The sequence below is a fragment of the Thunnus albacares genome, chromosome 16, assembly GCF_914725855.1.
Source record: "Thunnus albacares chromosome 16, fThuAlb1.1, whole genome shotgun sequence".
Taxonomy (NCBI): Eukaryota; Metazoa; Chordata; class Actinopteri; order Scombriformes; family Scombridae; genus Thunnus; species Thunnus albacares.
This window is the reverse complement of record NC_058121.1, coordinates 28,394,337-28,410,861: the sequence shown is the minus strand read 5'-3', so window position 1 is coordinate 28,410,861 and position 16,525 is coordinate 28,394,337. Positions and strand designations below refer to the sequence as shown.

At 39.7% G+C, this 16,525-nt stretch overlaps 1 protein-coding gene across 3 annotated transcripts in view; it reads left to right on the top strand.

Annotated features, from left to right (window-relative positions):
* Positions 1 to 5,965: 5,965 nt before the first annotated feature.
* fam184ab (family with sequence similarity 184 member Ab) overlaps positions 5,966 to 16,525 on the top strand; it is a 148,478-nt gene continuing 137,918 nt past the window's right edge. For 2 of the 3 annotated variants that reach the window (XM_044376351.1, XM_044376349.1), the window contains exon 1: positions 5,967 to 6,738. In XM_044376351.1, coding sequence (XP_044232286.1) covers positions 6,583 to 6,738 — 156 coding nt within the window. In that variant the 5' untranslated portion in view covers positions 5,967 to 6,582. Of the gene's footprint in view, positions 6,739 to 16,525 lie in introns of all 3 variants that reach the window. The other variant, XM_044376348.1, reaches the window with a different exon arrangement.

The window sequence follows — 16,525 nt, the reverse complement described above, 5'->3', positions numbered from 1 at the left end:
TTAGGTTTCTCCTACAGCATGTCCACATAATTATGATGAGAAGCTGTAATTTATTCAGCCTTGCAGGTGCAACAAAGCCTACAGTGAAGATGATGTCAGTCGATGCCCACACAGTCCTCAGAAGTTGTTCACCATGTGTTTGCAGGGTCTTTTAAATTTAGTCTCCTAGATTAGCAAAAAATAAGAAGAAACAGAAACAGAAAATATCAGTGTTTTTATCTCAAAATGTCAGTCGTATATTAGGAAAAAAAATCATTCCCTGAAACCTCCTCCATCCTTTCCATCCCATTTCACTCCAACCAAACCCTGCAGCAGCTGTGTTTGGTTGACAGTCTCCTCTACAGCAACGCACTGCTGACCTGCTGCTCAGGGGAAACACAGGTGCTCTCAGTGTCTATGAGTTTACATCTCAATTATTTCAGGTGATAAAACAACAACTACATTTGTAAACACAGAACAACATTTCCTTTGGTCCACACTGAGTAAAAGACTATACATTAAAGGACCAGTGTTTAGGATTTAGTGGCATCTAGTGGTGAGGTTGCAGATTGCAACCAGCTGAATACCCTCCACCTCCCCTTACAAGAGTGTGGGAGAGCCTACGGTGGTCATGAAACTCACAAAAAACACCAAAAGGCTCTCTCTGGAACCAGAGTTAGGTTTGTCCATTCTGGGCTACTGTAGAAACATGGCGGTGCAACATGGTGGGCTCCATGGAAGAAGACCCGATCCCTCTGTAGATATGAAAGCTCATTCTAAGGTAACAAAAAACACAACAATTCTTATTTTCAGGTAATTATACACTAATTAAAATATTATCTTCCATTTCTGCAAAGTACTTATTGAATTCTGTTGGCCAACATTATCAAGTCTAATAATTATGAATAAAGGATTATTGTTTCACATCTAATTATAACACAGTGTGATATTTGGTGCTACATTGTGCCAAAAAGACACCACAGTCCTGCAGTTTTTTTTGATTGAAACTTTGTTTAATGTGTGATATAATCATTTTTTATCAAATCTCACAGACTGTGAGCAGGGTTTATACGTATACATCTAGAAACAAAACTAAATACATGATGACACTTTTTCTGCCTCGAGCCTTCCTCAAAACATGACTACATACATACATACTGAACAGCAGATCATTTGTATGAAATAATAATGATTGAATCACATACAGGTGAACATAACACTACAGTCAGTGTGATGTATAACAGGCCAAACTGCATTTTTAAATGAGCACATTTTTGTAAAATAATCAGTAAAATTTCATTAAACAGATCAACATTTGAATCTTTCTCTGTTTTAAATCTAATTTAAATAAAAAATAAATGTACCCATATTTGCTTCAAGCTTCAGTAAACAACAGTGATTATGACGTGTGTGTACAGTATGAGGTGTGTACTTAATGTACGTCTCTTGTTGTGAATCTCAAAATGATTTAACGTTAGTAAAGTGAGGAAAGTTTCTTGTTGTGTTTGACCTCTCTGTGAGTTGAAGTCGGGGTTATAATAAGGTTTTAATCTAGAATCGAGGTTGAAGTTCAGGTCAGGGAAAAGAGAAATATGATGTAACTACAATATATCTTTGACAGTTACTGTGATCATGAATCTACTGCTAATGTTACTGTGAAGAAATTAAGAATAAGAGTGAATCGATACTACTCTCATGTCTGACTGTGGAGCTGGAGCTCAGTTTAGTTTAGCATAAAGACCAGAGGCTCTCTACAAAGTCACACACTAAAAATCACTGGTTGAAAATTTACCCAGTTTGGATCAATACAGAACCGACACAACACTGGATTAATGTAACCAGAAAGCCCCTCAAGTCAAGCAGTTTTACTGTTATTTCTTATTTTACTGTTGGGTTTTTTACCCAAACTAAAGCTTGTTATAATCTACTCTTTTTAAACTTACATGTCACGGTTTTCTATTGATTATTAATAACTTGTGCACATCGTTTTGTACAAGAAACAATAAATTTGTGGCAGTTTTCATCTAAAGCTTGTTGTGTGGCTCAAAACAACAGATTGCTAAAGTTAACCTGATGTTGTGTTGGTGCTTTATTTACCCAACAATTTAACCAAATGATGTTTAAAAGAACCTCTAACACTCACTATTTAATATTATGTATCTTGTTTGTTGTGGTTTTAGGGGGAGTTATGCGCTGTTACTGTTTCTTAGCAGCAGCTTAGTGCTCTGACTTCCTGGAAACCTGTCTGTTTATGTACGGACTGAACGAATGAGATACAATATGTATGATTTGGTGAGCTTTAGAGGTGCTGTTAGGCTTATTTGTGAAAATTGGAGATAACCACACTAGCTGTTTCCCTCTTTATGCTAAGCTAAGATAACCGCCTACCACCTCTGGCTCTGAACTTAACATGCAGACATGAGAGTGGTGTCAGTGTTGTTATTGAACTGTCGGCCAAAAAGCTTAAAAAGTGTATCTCCTACCATGTTGAAGTACCCCTTTTTACAAATGCAAATTAATCCTGAAGCTGATAATAGCTGATAATACTGTATATATGCTGCTATCTTTAAATTGAATCTTTTATGATATTGTCCTTTTAATCAGATTACACAGACATTGCAATCTGCTTCTAATCTAATGATGATGACACACATATTATAAAATTAATAAATACCCAACTGGTTGGATGTGATTGACCCTTTGGGAATGGTTATAAATAATAACACATACTATATACAGAAACACATGCAGTGAACACCCTACAGTGCTGCATGTGGAAGCATAAACCGTAAGACCAACTATGTGCGTCATCCCCGTGATTATGACTATGCGAGGTACCGCCTGCAGCTGCTATTCCAGTCAGTTTAAATTTTTTATTTCACTTCAGTTAAGCTGTGATAGATGAAGTGACGTCACTAAAAGTCAACTTGATGCATTCATGTTCCATGGAAGAACTGTGTACTTCATATGACCTCCCTACTGGGATTTACTGCTCAACATTCAGCTGGTAGAAGCTGCAGGAGAAAACAGGAAATGTACAGATGATTTAAAACATTGCTGAATACCAGGACTAAAAGATGATTTTGTTTTAAATGTACTCAAGATTTTTTTTAGCAAAGCAAACTTTCAGGTGTAGACTGTGACAGTTGGTTATTATGCTTTATTATTTCTATAGGGATGAACAGGAAATGGCATAGTGAGGGTTAACGTGTCTTTGCAGACCAGATGGTGGGCCAGGTTTTAATCTTTATGAAAACATACAATGTCGTGCAGGCTGATGACAGTAGCATCAGGTTGGAAGCTCATATATCATCTTTCCTGCATGACATGAACAGAGCCTGATGAACTGTCCCATTAAAAAAGCACCATAATGAGGGGATGGTACATACATGTCGCATGATACTGGCCGCTGTATAAAAACTACACCACAGCACTGGGAATAGTACTAATAATGTACTGTATATGGTTATAATGGACAAGACACAAACTAAATGGTAGAGTCAGTCAGTGTCTAGATGCAGTACAGTTTTGCATTGGTGTTGGTTGTTGTATTAAAGGTACACTGACATTGTATTTGATGTAACATGTAAGCTATGAATAATGTCACCTGAGGTCATCCTTTTTAAATCTTGTATAAACCTCATAAACCCAGAATGTCTTATTAACATTGATAACATTGTTTTGTTTCTGAAATTCGGATTTTATTAAACTAAATATTATGAGTCAAGTGATAATCGATTAATGCTGATTACAGCAGATTTAGATACAGTTTATGTATTTGTTGTGTGATTAATATCCTGACTTTGAAGCTAAAATTACTCATCTCTGATTACAGATGAAAGCTACAAACATTAAATGCATCATTCATACAGAAAATGCAACTGTCAAAACCATAACCAGGACTCATTTTAATAATCCTGATATATGGCAATACATATACACCTGACAATCTACTGAGCATTAAATATATCTTTAATTTTCTTTTCTTTAATTTAAAATGTGACCTTAGACATTGTTGTTATTCATATACTGGATATAATGACACAACAGCTGATTGAGAACTATCTAATAGATGCCAGTTAGTGGCTGTAATTCCAGCTAATTGAGCTAATTTGAGTCCAGCTGATTGACTTGACTTGAAGCTACTGTATAGTAGATCTGTGTGAATTGCTTTGTCTCAACCCTGATGAAGTCAACCTCTCTGGTGACATGTTCTTACTTGCTTAAAATTAAATTGGAACTGAATATTCTTACTTGTGTCTTCACCTCAAACATCAAGGTGCACTAATTTAGTTTCTTCTAAAATGTAATTTATATATAAAACCGGGGTAATGGGGGGGAACAATAACACCCACCCCTTGAACATCACATCTTGCTTCCCCTGTCATTAGATGCGGCTGTGTGTGTTTGTATACAACTGTTGGAAATACACACTTGTTCTCTCTTCTAAACTTTTTTCCTCTTTTTTTCCTTGTTGACTCGCTATAACCTACTGTTTCACATACAGAGATTTAAACTATTCAACCAAATCATATAAATTCACATTAGCCTGCTCACTGAGGGACGTCTGTCAGTCTGTCAGAGCTGAACAATGAATCTGTTGTTGTGTTTCATAGTGAAAACATCTATGATGTCCTGCTCATCAAGGGCTCATGCTTATTGTGAGTTGATGGACAGCGAAGCCACATTGTTATTAATAGTCCCCATTGTTGCTCCTCATGTAATTTTCAACACGCCTTAAACAAGAAAAGCTGCGTTCACAGGCCGCAGACGTGACGGGCAGTGTGACTGATATACACAAAAGTCTGTGAAAAATGTTGGTTATAGAATATTCAAGCCATGTATGTTGTTCTTATCACTGACGGTTGAAGGATCTCATTTGAAGTCTATTCTTCTTTCCGGGTATTTTGGCAGCGTTGTGTCCTTCATTAGCTGACTGGCTGATGTCAGCCACACTAGTGCTGTGGGGGGCAGTGCTAGTTGCAGATGCTAGCTGCTGCTGCTGGTCACACAGCGTGGGCTCTTCATCGTCCCAGTCCTCCCAGTCGTCACTGGGGCGAACTTGCTTCTTTCTTTCTGTTGCTCTGCTACTCTATGTTTGTCTGTCTCCGTTGGAGTTGGTTGTTGTTTACGCTTTGACACAAGAAACATATCCATTTTCGCACTATAGCTATGGTTCTGCGTTAGCATGCTACGTTAGCTGGGCCCCCCACTTGTCTTTTTGTCTGGACTGGGATGACTTTGTCTGGGAAGGAGATGCTATTAGCTGTGTTTCCATGAACGTATTTTTATGTCACATTAGAAAAGGTTGATGGAAACAGCAAAATTCAAAAAAACTTTCTTAATTTTGCAAAAAAAAGTATTTATGCTCACTTGGTGGTGGTTTTTACCTTTTTTGAAAAAGAGTTCATGCTAGTAGTGAACATTTCACTCACATGACTGATGTTTCATCTGTGTGACCATAATTCTGTTTTCTTTCAACTGTGTATGTTCATAGTTTGAAATAAAGATTAAAACAAAGAGATGAAAAATAACGGCAGATGAAAACAGTAGATCAGTGGATTGATGAGGAGACAAACAATCCTCAAATTACAAATCGAAACAAACAGAAATATCATATTTCCATCATGTTTTCTATGTTATTATTCACTGAGGTTGGACTGGTGTTTGTTTATCTTCCTCTGCAGTGGTGTCTAACTGGAGAATTAGCGCCACCTGCTGCTTATCTCGATGAACCAACTCCTAATATTCACATAACACATAATGGAAACACACTTAAATTTGCATTTTCTTTTGCTGATTTTCTGACAATTTGGTTAAAATTTGCAGCACATTTGGATGGAAACCTGCACCTCATTTTAGTGTGAATTCATATTTGAAGTTCTTATACTGGAGGTGCTATTGTTCCTTTTTTTTTCCATGGGCACCAGGGCCACCTACATAGCCATTGCTGGCCCTGCCTGTTCATGTTTACCGCGCTGCTGGATCAAATGTGCGCTCACCGCTCTCATTTCGATTTCTCCGACAGTACTTGAACGCAGCGCTGCTCCCATCCTACGTGAATGCAGCACAAAGTGTTGAGGTGATCCATGGCAACAGAAGAGCAGCAACCAACCGCGGAGCCTGTCCTGCACACACTCACACACACACACCTTCAGTCTGTATACACTCTATGCACCGAGGAGGAGGAATCGCTCCTTAACGGCTCCCGCTGAGAAATTTCGGTATCAAGGTGACCGACCGGGAGCCAACCAGCTGCTGCTGCACATCAGCGCCAGGTGACCGCAGACCGGAGCCGCACCTCGGAGCACTGACAACGGCCACAGTCTGAACGGACAAGATGGGAGCAGCTAACGTTTCTGGGGCTTAAAACCACCAATTTTCACCCCCTTTTTTTGTGCAAAATGAAAGCAATTTTAACAGTTTGCGGGCAACAACGGCGTCATATTTTTTGATTAATTATCTGCAAATATCCGCCACTGTCCCAGTCCTCTCCGCCGCTCGCTCGCTCGCTCACTGGTCGTCTCTCTCCAGCGCCGTCCACTTTATTATTACCGCACATAACACATCTCTCTCCTCAGCATCTGAAGCATCATCGTGAAGATGGCGACTGGGTCGGGTTGGCAGCAGTATTACTGCCCTGCCGGTCAGGGGAAATATAGTTCATCCACAGCAACCAGCTTCCAGTCTGGCATCGCCATGGAATATACCCAAGACCTGCACCTGAAGATGAGCAAGAAAATAGCACAGCTGACCAAGGTAAGAAGTGTTTATGTGAGGCCTATTCTTCACTAACTCAATACCTCTTAGGTTATAAGACCCTGTTCTTAACAGAGAGCTGGGAACCAGACTCCGTTAGGAATTCTGCTTATATTGTAATTAATCTCTCATTGGTGGAGATTGTTTATAGTTATAGTAAGATTTAGATTTTTTACTGAATATGAGGCATCCACTCGTACTTTCGGCGCTCATAAAACACACAAAGCTTCAATTTCTCCAACACGGTTAACTCTTTGAATTGGTTCACCAGCTGTGTTTTGGTAAACTGTGAAAAACAGGTGAACTAATAATTAACCCTTACATGCTGCCCATATTCCGACCCTCACTCTAATAATTAGTCCCTGTACCATATTTTGAACCACATATATCCTATCAGTCATTAATAAATGAGTGATTGATCCTTCATTAATGCTTCTTTAGGTTTGACACTGTTTGTTAATAGAGAAAATAAAATCACAATCACTCTATATTATGATCTTGTTATCTAAAATGAGAGAACATAACAGCCATAATTATTCCTATTAATTTATTGAAAGTGAAGGATGCAACAAATATATTTGAATGGTTGATTTCATTATAACCATTAAAAGCGACAATCAACACTGACCCAGAACACCTTCTGTGTGATAAAATGTTTAACAGCTGCACAAAAATAAATCATTTTGAAATATTTCCATTTTTGTATATTCTGGCCCACTTTAGGAAGAGTCATAAAATGTCATTTATGGTGTTTTTATTGCTTTCAAATGTCAAAATGGGTCAAATTTGAGCTGAACAGTATGTAAGGGTTAATAAAGCATATATACAGCATTAAAAAGCAGTCACAGTTTTCCTCTTAAAACGATTTAAGACACCTGATGCAAGCAGTCGACAAGCAAAGAAAACCCTGAAACTGTCAAATTCTTTAACAGAGTTAAAATTCCTGATCTAATTAAATAGAAGAAGCTGCACAAATGGGAGAGATATCAGCTCCCCGAAGGCGAAACCGGTCTGTTCCGATGCCGCATCCATCAATAGCGGGGTCATTAGCCGTAACATTAATCAGACCAGTCATTAATCACCTACGCTAACACAGACTGTGCTGGCAGTTTGTTTTATTTCACCCATGTTAATGTTGTTCTGAGGCCTTTTTAAATAATTATGCAGCTAAATCAGGCATTTCCTCCAAACTTTGATCCTTCATGATGACAAGAACTACTTGAAAAACGAGACACAGACTGAATGTAAGACTCAGGTTTTCTGATTACTGCGTGTTTGAATATCTAAAAGTTGTACAATTCCCTCAACACTCCATTCTTATTTACTTAGTTTGTGTATTTTATTCCATGCCCTGCAATTCCCCTGCTGTGATACTAGTGTGTGTGTGTGTGTTGAATTACAGTTTATGTGCTTTTTGATGCACGTTGCTCTTAAATATTTATACTGTTAATATACAGTATTTTTAGATTTAGGAGCTCATGAGCAACAATCTGCTTTGGCCCACCAAACTAGGATGTTATTTTTCGACACCGACTGTACCTGTGGGCTTTCAAGGGCATTTCAAAAGTTTTCTACCCTGAAGGATCAGTGCTTTCATCTCTCACTTGCCAAAATGACAGGGTTCCAACTTCTAACGCGAAGCAGCAACAACAACCTCTCTACAACACACACTCCGGGGTCAAAGCACGTTTCTGTTCTCTCCAGTCATGTCATTATCTTCAAGCTGGAGGTGTATAGCGGTGCCTCACACACACACACACACACACGAACATTTTCCATGTGGCGTTTTTGAAGATGCCTCCTCCTTGCTCCTTTGCCGGTGAAGGATTTGACACCTCAAGTCAGTTATATCCTCCAAGGATTCTCTACTGACACTAACCATAAGATTTGTGCTCTCAGTATTTCTCTTTGTACTGAGGAAGTGGAGGCTGGGAAAAAAAAAATCATAATTCAGCAGCCTTGGGCTAGGTGTGTGTGCCAAGCCGTAGTGCAGTATGGGTTCTTTAAAGTCACACTTTTGCCTTGTTAGCTAATTCTCCACATCATAACATGCAGTATACCTATTTAATAAGAGACGCAAAGGAAATTACAAACATCACTTTTTCTCTCGTCTCTTTACTAAGTTTTCCCAGTCGGCTCCCTTCATATACAGCACTGTCATACCTGCAGCTGCTGCACAAGTTTCACACACAGTGGCAAAAATAAAAAATGGCTTTTACTTTAAAGAAGGAATTAAAGTTTGGCCTCAGTGGCTTGGATTTAATTCATCATCCAGAGTTCAGCACATAAAGCATCAATTTGGCGATTTGCAGGTCAAAAGATGTCCAGATAACGTAATGTAATCCTCTTTGTCTCCGGTGGGACATGAGGCTGTGCTTTGCCTCGCTCCGTGTTAGATCCAACTCCTTTAACTCGCAGGTTGAGTTCAGTGCCAAGTTGTTTTTGGGGCCGGCCTCACTTCCCTGACGGAGTCATCAGGGCTGCTCTGAAGACGCCGTAGCCATCGCGTTCAGCGGCGTTTGATCTCCTGCACCAAACTGTTGCACTCAGTCATCTGTTCATTTGAGATCTTCTCAGGCCAGAAGATGCAGCAGAAGGTATCGATCTTTGTCACGTCACTCAGCAGCACTCTGAGCCATAAAACAGCACTGATTTCACATTGTTGTTGTACAGTCGGACCTTTGTTCTGAGGTTGTTGCTGCTTTGACTTCCAGACACGCTGGAGCTCAGCAAAAGCACCGTGAACCTTCCCACGTCTCGCTCTGAGGTCTGTTTGTGCTGCTGTAAAGATGTCTGGTTGTTTAGGTTCAAACTGGGCTGAATTTAGTTGAAAAGTGAAAAACTTTTAGGATACAAATTAGTATTTAGAACACTATAATTACATGATACAGTTTCGTTGTTGCCACATTTCAACCTAAATATTTAGACATGCTTTGACCTGCAAATTTCCAAAAAAGAGAGGAGAGATTATGCACAAAACATTAAAGAAAGCTGCCATCAATGCCAACCAATCATTAATGCACAATGAATTTGTTTCACTGTTCACTACATTTCTTTTGAGGGATGGTTCAAGTGAAACATCCATGTTTTTTTTTTTTAAAATCTGGACACTGAAGCTTTTTGTAAGCCTCTGTCAAGGATTATTTGTAGATTGTGGAATTAAAACTCAAATATTAACATCGGATGTATCATGGTGAAGTGTTATGCAGCTGTATGGAGTGTTTTTTCAGTTCAGGGTCAGATCACTGCTCAGCAACAGGATGGAAAGAGTTGACACAGCTTTTTAAATGTCACAATTTAATTTTTATGTACATTTTGTCTCGTAATCATCAGTGTTTTTTTTTAATCTACTTAGTCTGTGACCCATTTGGCTGTGTTTTACACCAAATGTAACATTAAAGAGTCAATAAAGAAGAAGAAGAAGAAGGGTGTATTATTAAACTTTTTCACACAGTTATTTCTTTAAAGATGGCATCATAATATAACCAGGTGAAAGCTGAGGTGAACACTATTTCTGACTAGTATTTAACAACTAAAACAATGGGGAATGGTGTATTTTTCATGTGTCGAGTCACATGATTCCTACACATTCCCACAGGCGACACATCTGAGCCTCGTATCTCCCGTGCCTTGTTGGATTAGGCCACGGCTAAGCGGGGGGGAAACAGGCCGATAGCATTCAGGCCATCTGCTCACACTGACCGCTGATCTCTGTGGACTCGGCGCTGCGTTCAGGAATAAATCGGCAGCCTTGAAACCTCCCTCAGCAGACAACATCTTGTGTTCTTAGGTTGTTTGATTTATTTTTGCATATATCATTTTTTTTTTTTAAGTTCTAGCTGTCCTATTTTAAATGTCTTCAGTTCTGGCCTCGCTTTTGATGCAAACGCTGACTTTATGCTTTTGCAGGGATTTCATGCATAGTCAGTAAGTCAGTCATTGATTGCAATTCTCCTGTGGCATTGGATTTCATGATTTGTGATGCAAGACTTGCTTGCTGCCACCGTTATTTAAGACTTCTTGCAGTAATTTTTAATCCCACAAAGCTGCTTTCGGGCCTTTTGTGTAGCTCGGGCTCTGCAAGGATTTCTCTGTCATGATTTTTTTTTTTTTTTTTTTTTTGGAAAGCCGTATTTCAGAAGTTATACTCTCTGATGGTTTTGCATTTATTGTAGTGCCTCTGTCAGAAGGCAGTGTAGGGTTTTGCTGCTATGGCAACAAGTTTTATATAAATTATAATTCAGGGCAATGGCGTGTAAGAAGTAGGCCGAGGATTTTTCATAAAAGAGTAAGCCTGATTTTGTAGCCTGTCAGGATTCAGGACTGAAGTTTCTGGTTATTGTCAGAGTCCAACAGAGAGGGCAGCATGTCATTTTGCATCGTCAGGAGAAAACGCTTTAAACAAATGTATTACTGAGCTTAGCTTGTGTGTGTGTGTGTGTGTGTTTGTGTGTGTATGTGTGTGTGTGTGTGTGTTTCATCAGCAATGCCTGACTGACTTTAGTGTTGAAGTGAGTCAGAAATAGACCTTTGAGCTCTCTCTGTATTTCTGGACGAAGAGATTGAAAGCGACAGAGATAATGAAATACTGTACAGTGTAAGTGTGTGTGTGTGTGTGTGTGTGTGTGTGTGTGTGTGTGTGTGTGTGTGTGCAGAGCCAGCTCTGACCATTTTGACGCCCTAGGCAAGATTTTAGCTGGTGCCCCTTGCATTGCAGCCACTTCCACCGCCAACGTTCATACACTCACACAGAAGCTGCAGAGCTTTATGTCTTTGAGATTTCTTTTATTTTAGAAGAAACAAACAAAGTATGAAAGCACTTGATGCTGCATCGCTGCGCTCGTCTGCAGGTGTCTGCAGGTGACCCAGGATTTGCAGGGTTTGGATTAAAACATTTCAAAAGTGCATCTGAAGAGAGAAGAGGAGTATATGTGACCATTTGGTGTTAGATTATATTAATAAAAAAGCTACTGATGGTGAAACCCAGCACCATCAACTGTAAAAAAAATATGGACGTAGCCACTGTGACGTCACCCATCGGTCTGTGAACTCCCGTTTGTGTTTTGATCGTCGCCATCTTGGATTTTTGGAGCCAGAAGTGACCATATTTGGACGATAGGGTGGAGCTGAGCCTAACGCTAGCTGCTAGCTTGGTTAGCACAGTGCATTTACAGTCTATGGTTATCTGTGATAATGCTAATGCACATTTTCAATAGCTAGAAAAACAGGCTTAAAACCATTAAAACAAAATGTACTTACAGAAAATCCGACTCCTTAGAGGGTCTTTTCTAGCGTTACACCATGGTTACGTTACCAAACCAACTTTGTTGCCGTGGTAGCAACTTGCCTGTGACGGCACCCACCTGCATTCAAAGCAGCCACGCCCTTAATTATGCACTAAGACCTTTGTTTGTACCAGGCTGTAAACATGTTTATTTCTGCTGTAAAGTTGGTCATTTTAACATGGGGGTCTATGGGGATTGACTCGCTTTTTGAGCCTCAAGTGGCCATTCGAGGTACTGCAGGTTATTGGCTCTTCCATGTTAGCTTCATTTTTCAGCCGCTTGAGTAGCACCTAAGCCTCTTTATAGCCCTTCACATTTTAAACACAAACAGTACGAGTAGACAGGTGGCAACTGTAACATCTCAAACTGCACCATGAAACTCATTATTATTATGCACATGGGCTGTGATGATCTCTGTCTGCCTGCCAAAGGACAAACTGTCTTCAAATTTGGCACAAACATCCACTTGGACTCAAGGATGAACTGATTAGAATTTGATGGTCAAAGGTCACTATGACCTCACAAGACACGTTTTTTGGTTGTGACTCAAGATTTCATGTGCTAATTATGACAAAGTTTCACACAAATGTCTGATAGAATAAAGTGATGAAGTGATGACATTTTATATCCGAAAGGTCAACTTCACTGTGACATCATATTGTCCTGCAAAAACACTTTTCTGGCCTTTAATGAAACGCCGTAACTCAGGAGCAGACGGGCAGATTGTGACCATATTTCACGTTCGGTCAGATATTGAAGTGGTGACACTGATCTTGGTTCCCACCTTGAAACTGTGGTGACTGTTTAGATCTTCTGTGCTGCTGTGAATTTGTAGCTTCTTCTCAGCAACATCCTTATCTAAAGCATCGTCTGTCATGGATCGGCTTTATTGGCCAAATATGTGAACACATACAAGAAAAATACACGTAATACCTTTTATTAAAGTCTTCACTACAAATATTATATGAGTCTGGACAGACATGGATGTAAACTGCAACCTGCATTTCTCTAAGGAACTCACAAATATGCATGAACACATGGACTCAATACATGATCAATATTTCAGTGCGTAACACATAAACTCAAGACATGTCCTAAACTGAGATGATGAAAGGTTTTGGTGTTGGACTCTGACTTAAACATTATCAGGCTGCGTTGGTCGTTTTGCCCTTAGAGTCATTTATTATTCATGCTTTTCTTCATCATGCATCCATCATCCCAAAACTGTCAAGTGTTGCTCTTCTTGCTCCTGCCTTGCAAAAAGACGGGAATCACAAGCTTACCCGTGTAAACAAAGCAGTTTTTTATGATTTTATAATTGTTATACACCTTGTGTTTGTTCAGTACTGAAAGAGGGACTGGAAAGAAGAAACTCTAGAGGATAAAATGCAGAAAATTTTGACAGAATATACCAGTATTGTATCGGCTGATATGGGAGATATAAAACGTTTTTGCGCTCAAGTGTGTCTCTACAAATCCTGTTCGCTGAGTGACTGTACCGGCTGAAAATACTGCTGAAAAAAACACACAAATACACAGTCATCACTTGGCAGCAACATTAGAGCCAAGATGCTTATGTGTGTGTGTGTGTGTGTGTGTGTGTGTGTGTGTGTGTGTGTGTGTGTGTGTGTGTGTGCATGTGTCGATGCCATAATCCAGGGGTGGTAGTGCAGCGTAGCCCGGGCAGGGTTAGAGAGCAGATGGTCAGAGCAACACGACTCCAGACTTGGGAATAGAGGGATTTTACATGTGATACTGCTCATTCAAAGACAAAGCTGCAGTTTGCTGGTATTTTATGCCAATATTCAATATTTTTGATGTTTGAATTTTAGATTCAAATTTTTTTTTTTTCAAAATTGAAACATTTTTATTCGATAAATTCCCCCATATAGAATAGAAATTAAGTAGGAAATATCCAGAAATATGTTTATGTGTGTAAATATTCAGCTTGTACTCAAAAATGTTTTCTCATCAAGGTGTTAAATAGTTCTACTACTACAACTACTATTACTGCTAAATACCACATCTCCATCTACTACTGTTAGAAAATCGCTGGTCTTAATTTGGGTAACGAAGGGGGAGGTCGGGCTGTTAACCTCTTAAAATCCACCGGGTCGCCAGCGCCATTTGTAAGCGGCAGCATCACGCAGTAATGAGTAAAAGCAATTGGCACAATTTGGCCAATTAGAGATGATTGGAGAGGTTCAGTGACACCACAAACTAAAAACTCCCTAATTGACAAGATGTAGAAGGTTTATGATGTTCTGCATAGTTGTGGCATAAAGCATGTCCTAATTATTGTTATTCAAATATGACGCATTATAAACAAGGACCAAAAAACAGTTTTTTGAGCCTTATTTGAACTGATGTAGTTTTGTTTGTGTTTTAGCCACATGCTAAACAAACACATTTCCAGAAACTAGAGGATGTCTCTTGTCAAATGAAGCCTAATACATCCATCATGGCCTTACAGTTCTTCTGTTATAAGCTTTTCCATGTGCCAAATAGGCAAAAATTCTATAAAAAGGATGGATGTTAAGGGGTTAAAACCTTGATAATATTCTCTTAATTCGATGAAAATTCCAAATGTATTCCCATAACACACATTAGAAGTAGTTACTGTAAATCGGCTACTGAGATGTTACTTACTGTGTGTGACTTTTTCTTTCCTGGAGTCTTTTTACACCGAGCATTTACTGTAACGCTCTACGTGTGTGTGTGTGCGAGCGGTGTAAAAGATTCCAGGCAAGAGAGACGATAAAACAAGCTGAGTGACATCTCATTATAAGCTGCTCTCTCTAACAGAAAAACAGGAAGCGCAAAGGGAGGGAGTGATGTCACCGTTCTGGTCCTGAGAGTCTTCTCTCGAGGTGACAAACCGGAAAGATCGCCCCTCGCAGCGTGCTGAAGATACCGGCCGTGAATTTCAACTTTGTAATCTCTAAATATAATTTTTTAGGAGAATGAAAGCCCAGAGGAGATGTGTGTGTGTGTGTGTGTGTGTGTGTGTGTGTGTGTGTGTGTGTGTGTGTGTGTGTGTGTGTGTGTGTGTGTGTGTGTGTGCGCACGGCGGCCTGCTGCTGCTGCTGCTATGGAGTACAGCTTATTAACCTCTGCAGGATGCTCCTTCACTGATTGTCACAATTCTCTGTCAGATTTCATTAAGATACGCCCACACACTCACATATGTGCACACACACACACACACACACACACTTCCTCTCATAGTGAAACACACATACACAATGTGTGACGGGGGGAGCGAGAGCGAGATGGGGGTATATCGGCCTCCAGCATGATCCAGTACAAATAAAGCTTTGCCGACATGCCTGTTGACACACACACACACACACACACACACACACACACACACAGTGGCTCATGGATTCGCGAGGTGTGTGCGGAGGATGATTTGATGAGTCATTCTTAATGTTTGACCTTGAATGTTTCCTCTGCCTGCCTTTCGGACAGCCAGAAGCCACATCGCTACTACTCCTCTCTGGCCCGCTTTCGTTGGCTGACGCAGCAGCCAATCGTGTCGCAGCAACAGGCGAGACATAGAGCAATGTCAACGCAGGATTGGCTGTCACATATACGCTTGATATATGTGACAAATATTCAGTTGCTTTAATGGAAAGTCTGTGTATTCCACCCCCAGTATGATGGAGACTCGTCTGTAAGCGCAGCCAGTGATTTTTTTATTATTTGTTATGGGATGTCTGACCTGAGAACTCATTCCAGCGTGGCGCGGCGAGATTGTACTCAACCGACTGTAAAAGCTGCAATGAAACCTGCCTCACTGATTCACTGAATGCTAATGTTGATGTAAAGTTTGGGAGTTTTTAGTATAACATACTGAATACTGGTGGCTTGAATCTAAAACCTGTTGATATCGTCTTTCCAACAGATCCATCACACTCCAACATGTTATCACTGGTTTGTGACTCATCAATCTTGAACTTAAAGGATAGATTCACAGTTTTCCTCCTGTTCATACTGAGCATTAGAAGATCCCTTCATAATGACCTTACAATGGAAGTGATGGGGGACAAAATCCACAGTTTATCTGAAGCTAATATGAAGCTTCAGCGTCCAAATGAGTCAAATCAAGTAGATATCTTTCAACGTTACAGTCTTTTTAGTTCCTCTTTTTGTTACTATACTTCCACCGCAGCTCAACAGGGAAACACTGTCAAAATACAAAGAGGCAATTTTTTACTAAAAGACTGTAAATGTGTCAGATATCCACTTTATTTGTCTAACGCAGACGGCTGAAGCTTCATATTATCTTCAGATAAACTTTTAAACATTTTTTTCTCAAACTAAAGACTGAAGGTTGATTTTGTCATCACTTCGTTGTTTCAATGTTCATTTTGTTTTAAGACAGACTTTTGTGAACCCGTCCTTTAGTGTTGAAGAAGCTAAAGAAAAATATTAGTGTTGATATTTTAAAAGAAATCCATGTTCAAAGGCCCTCTGGTCAATAGGCAGAGGAGTGAACG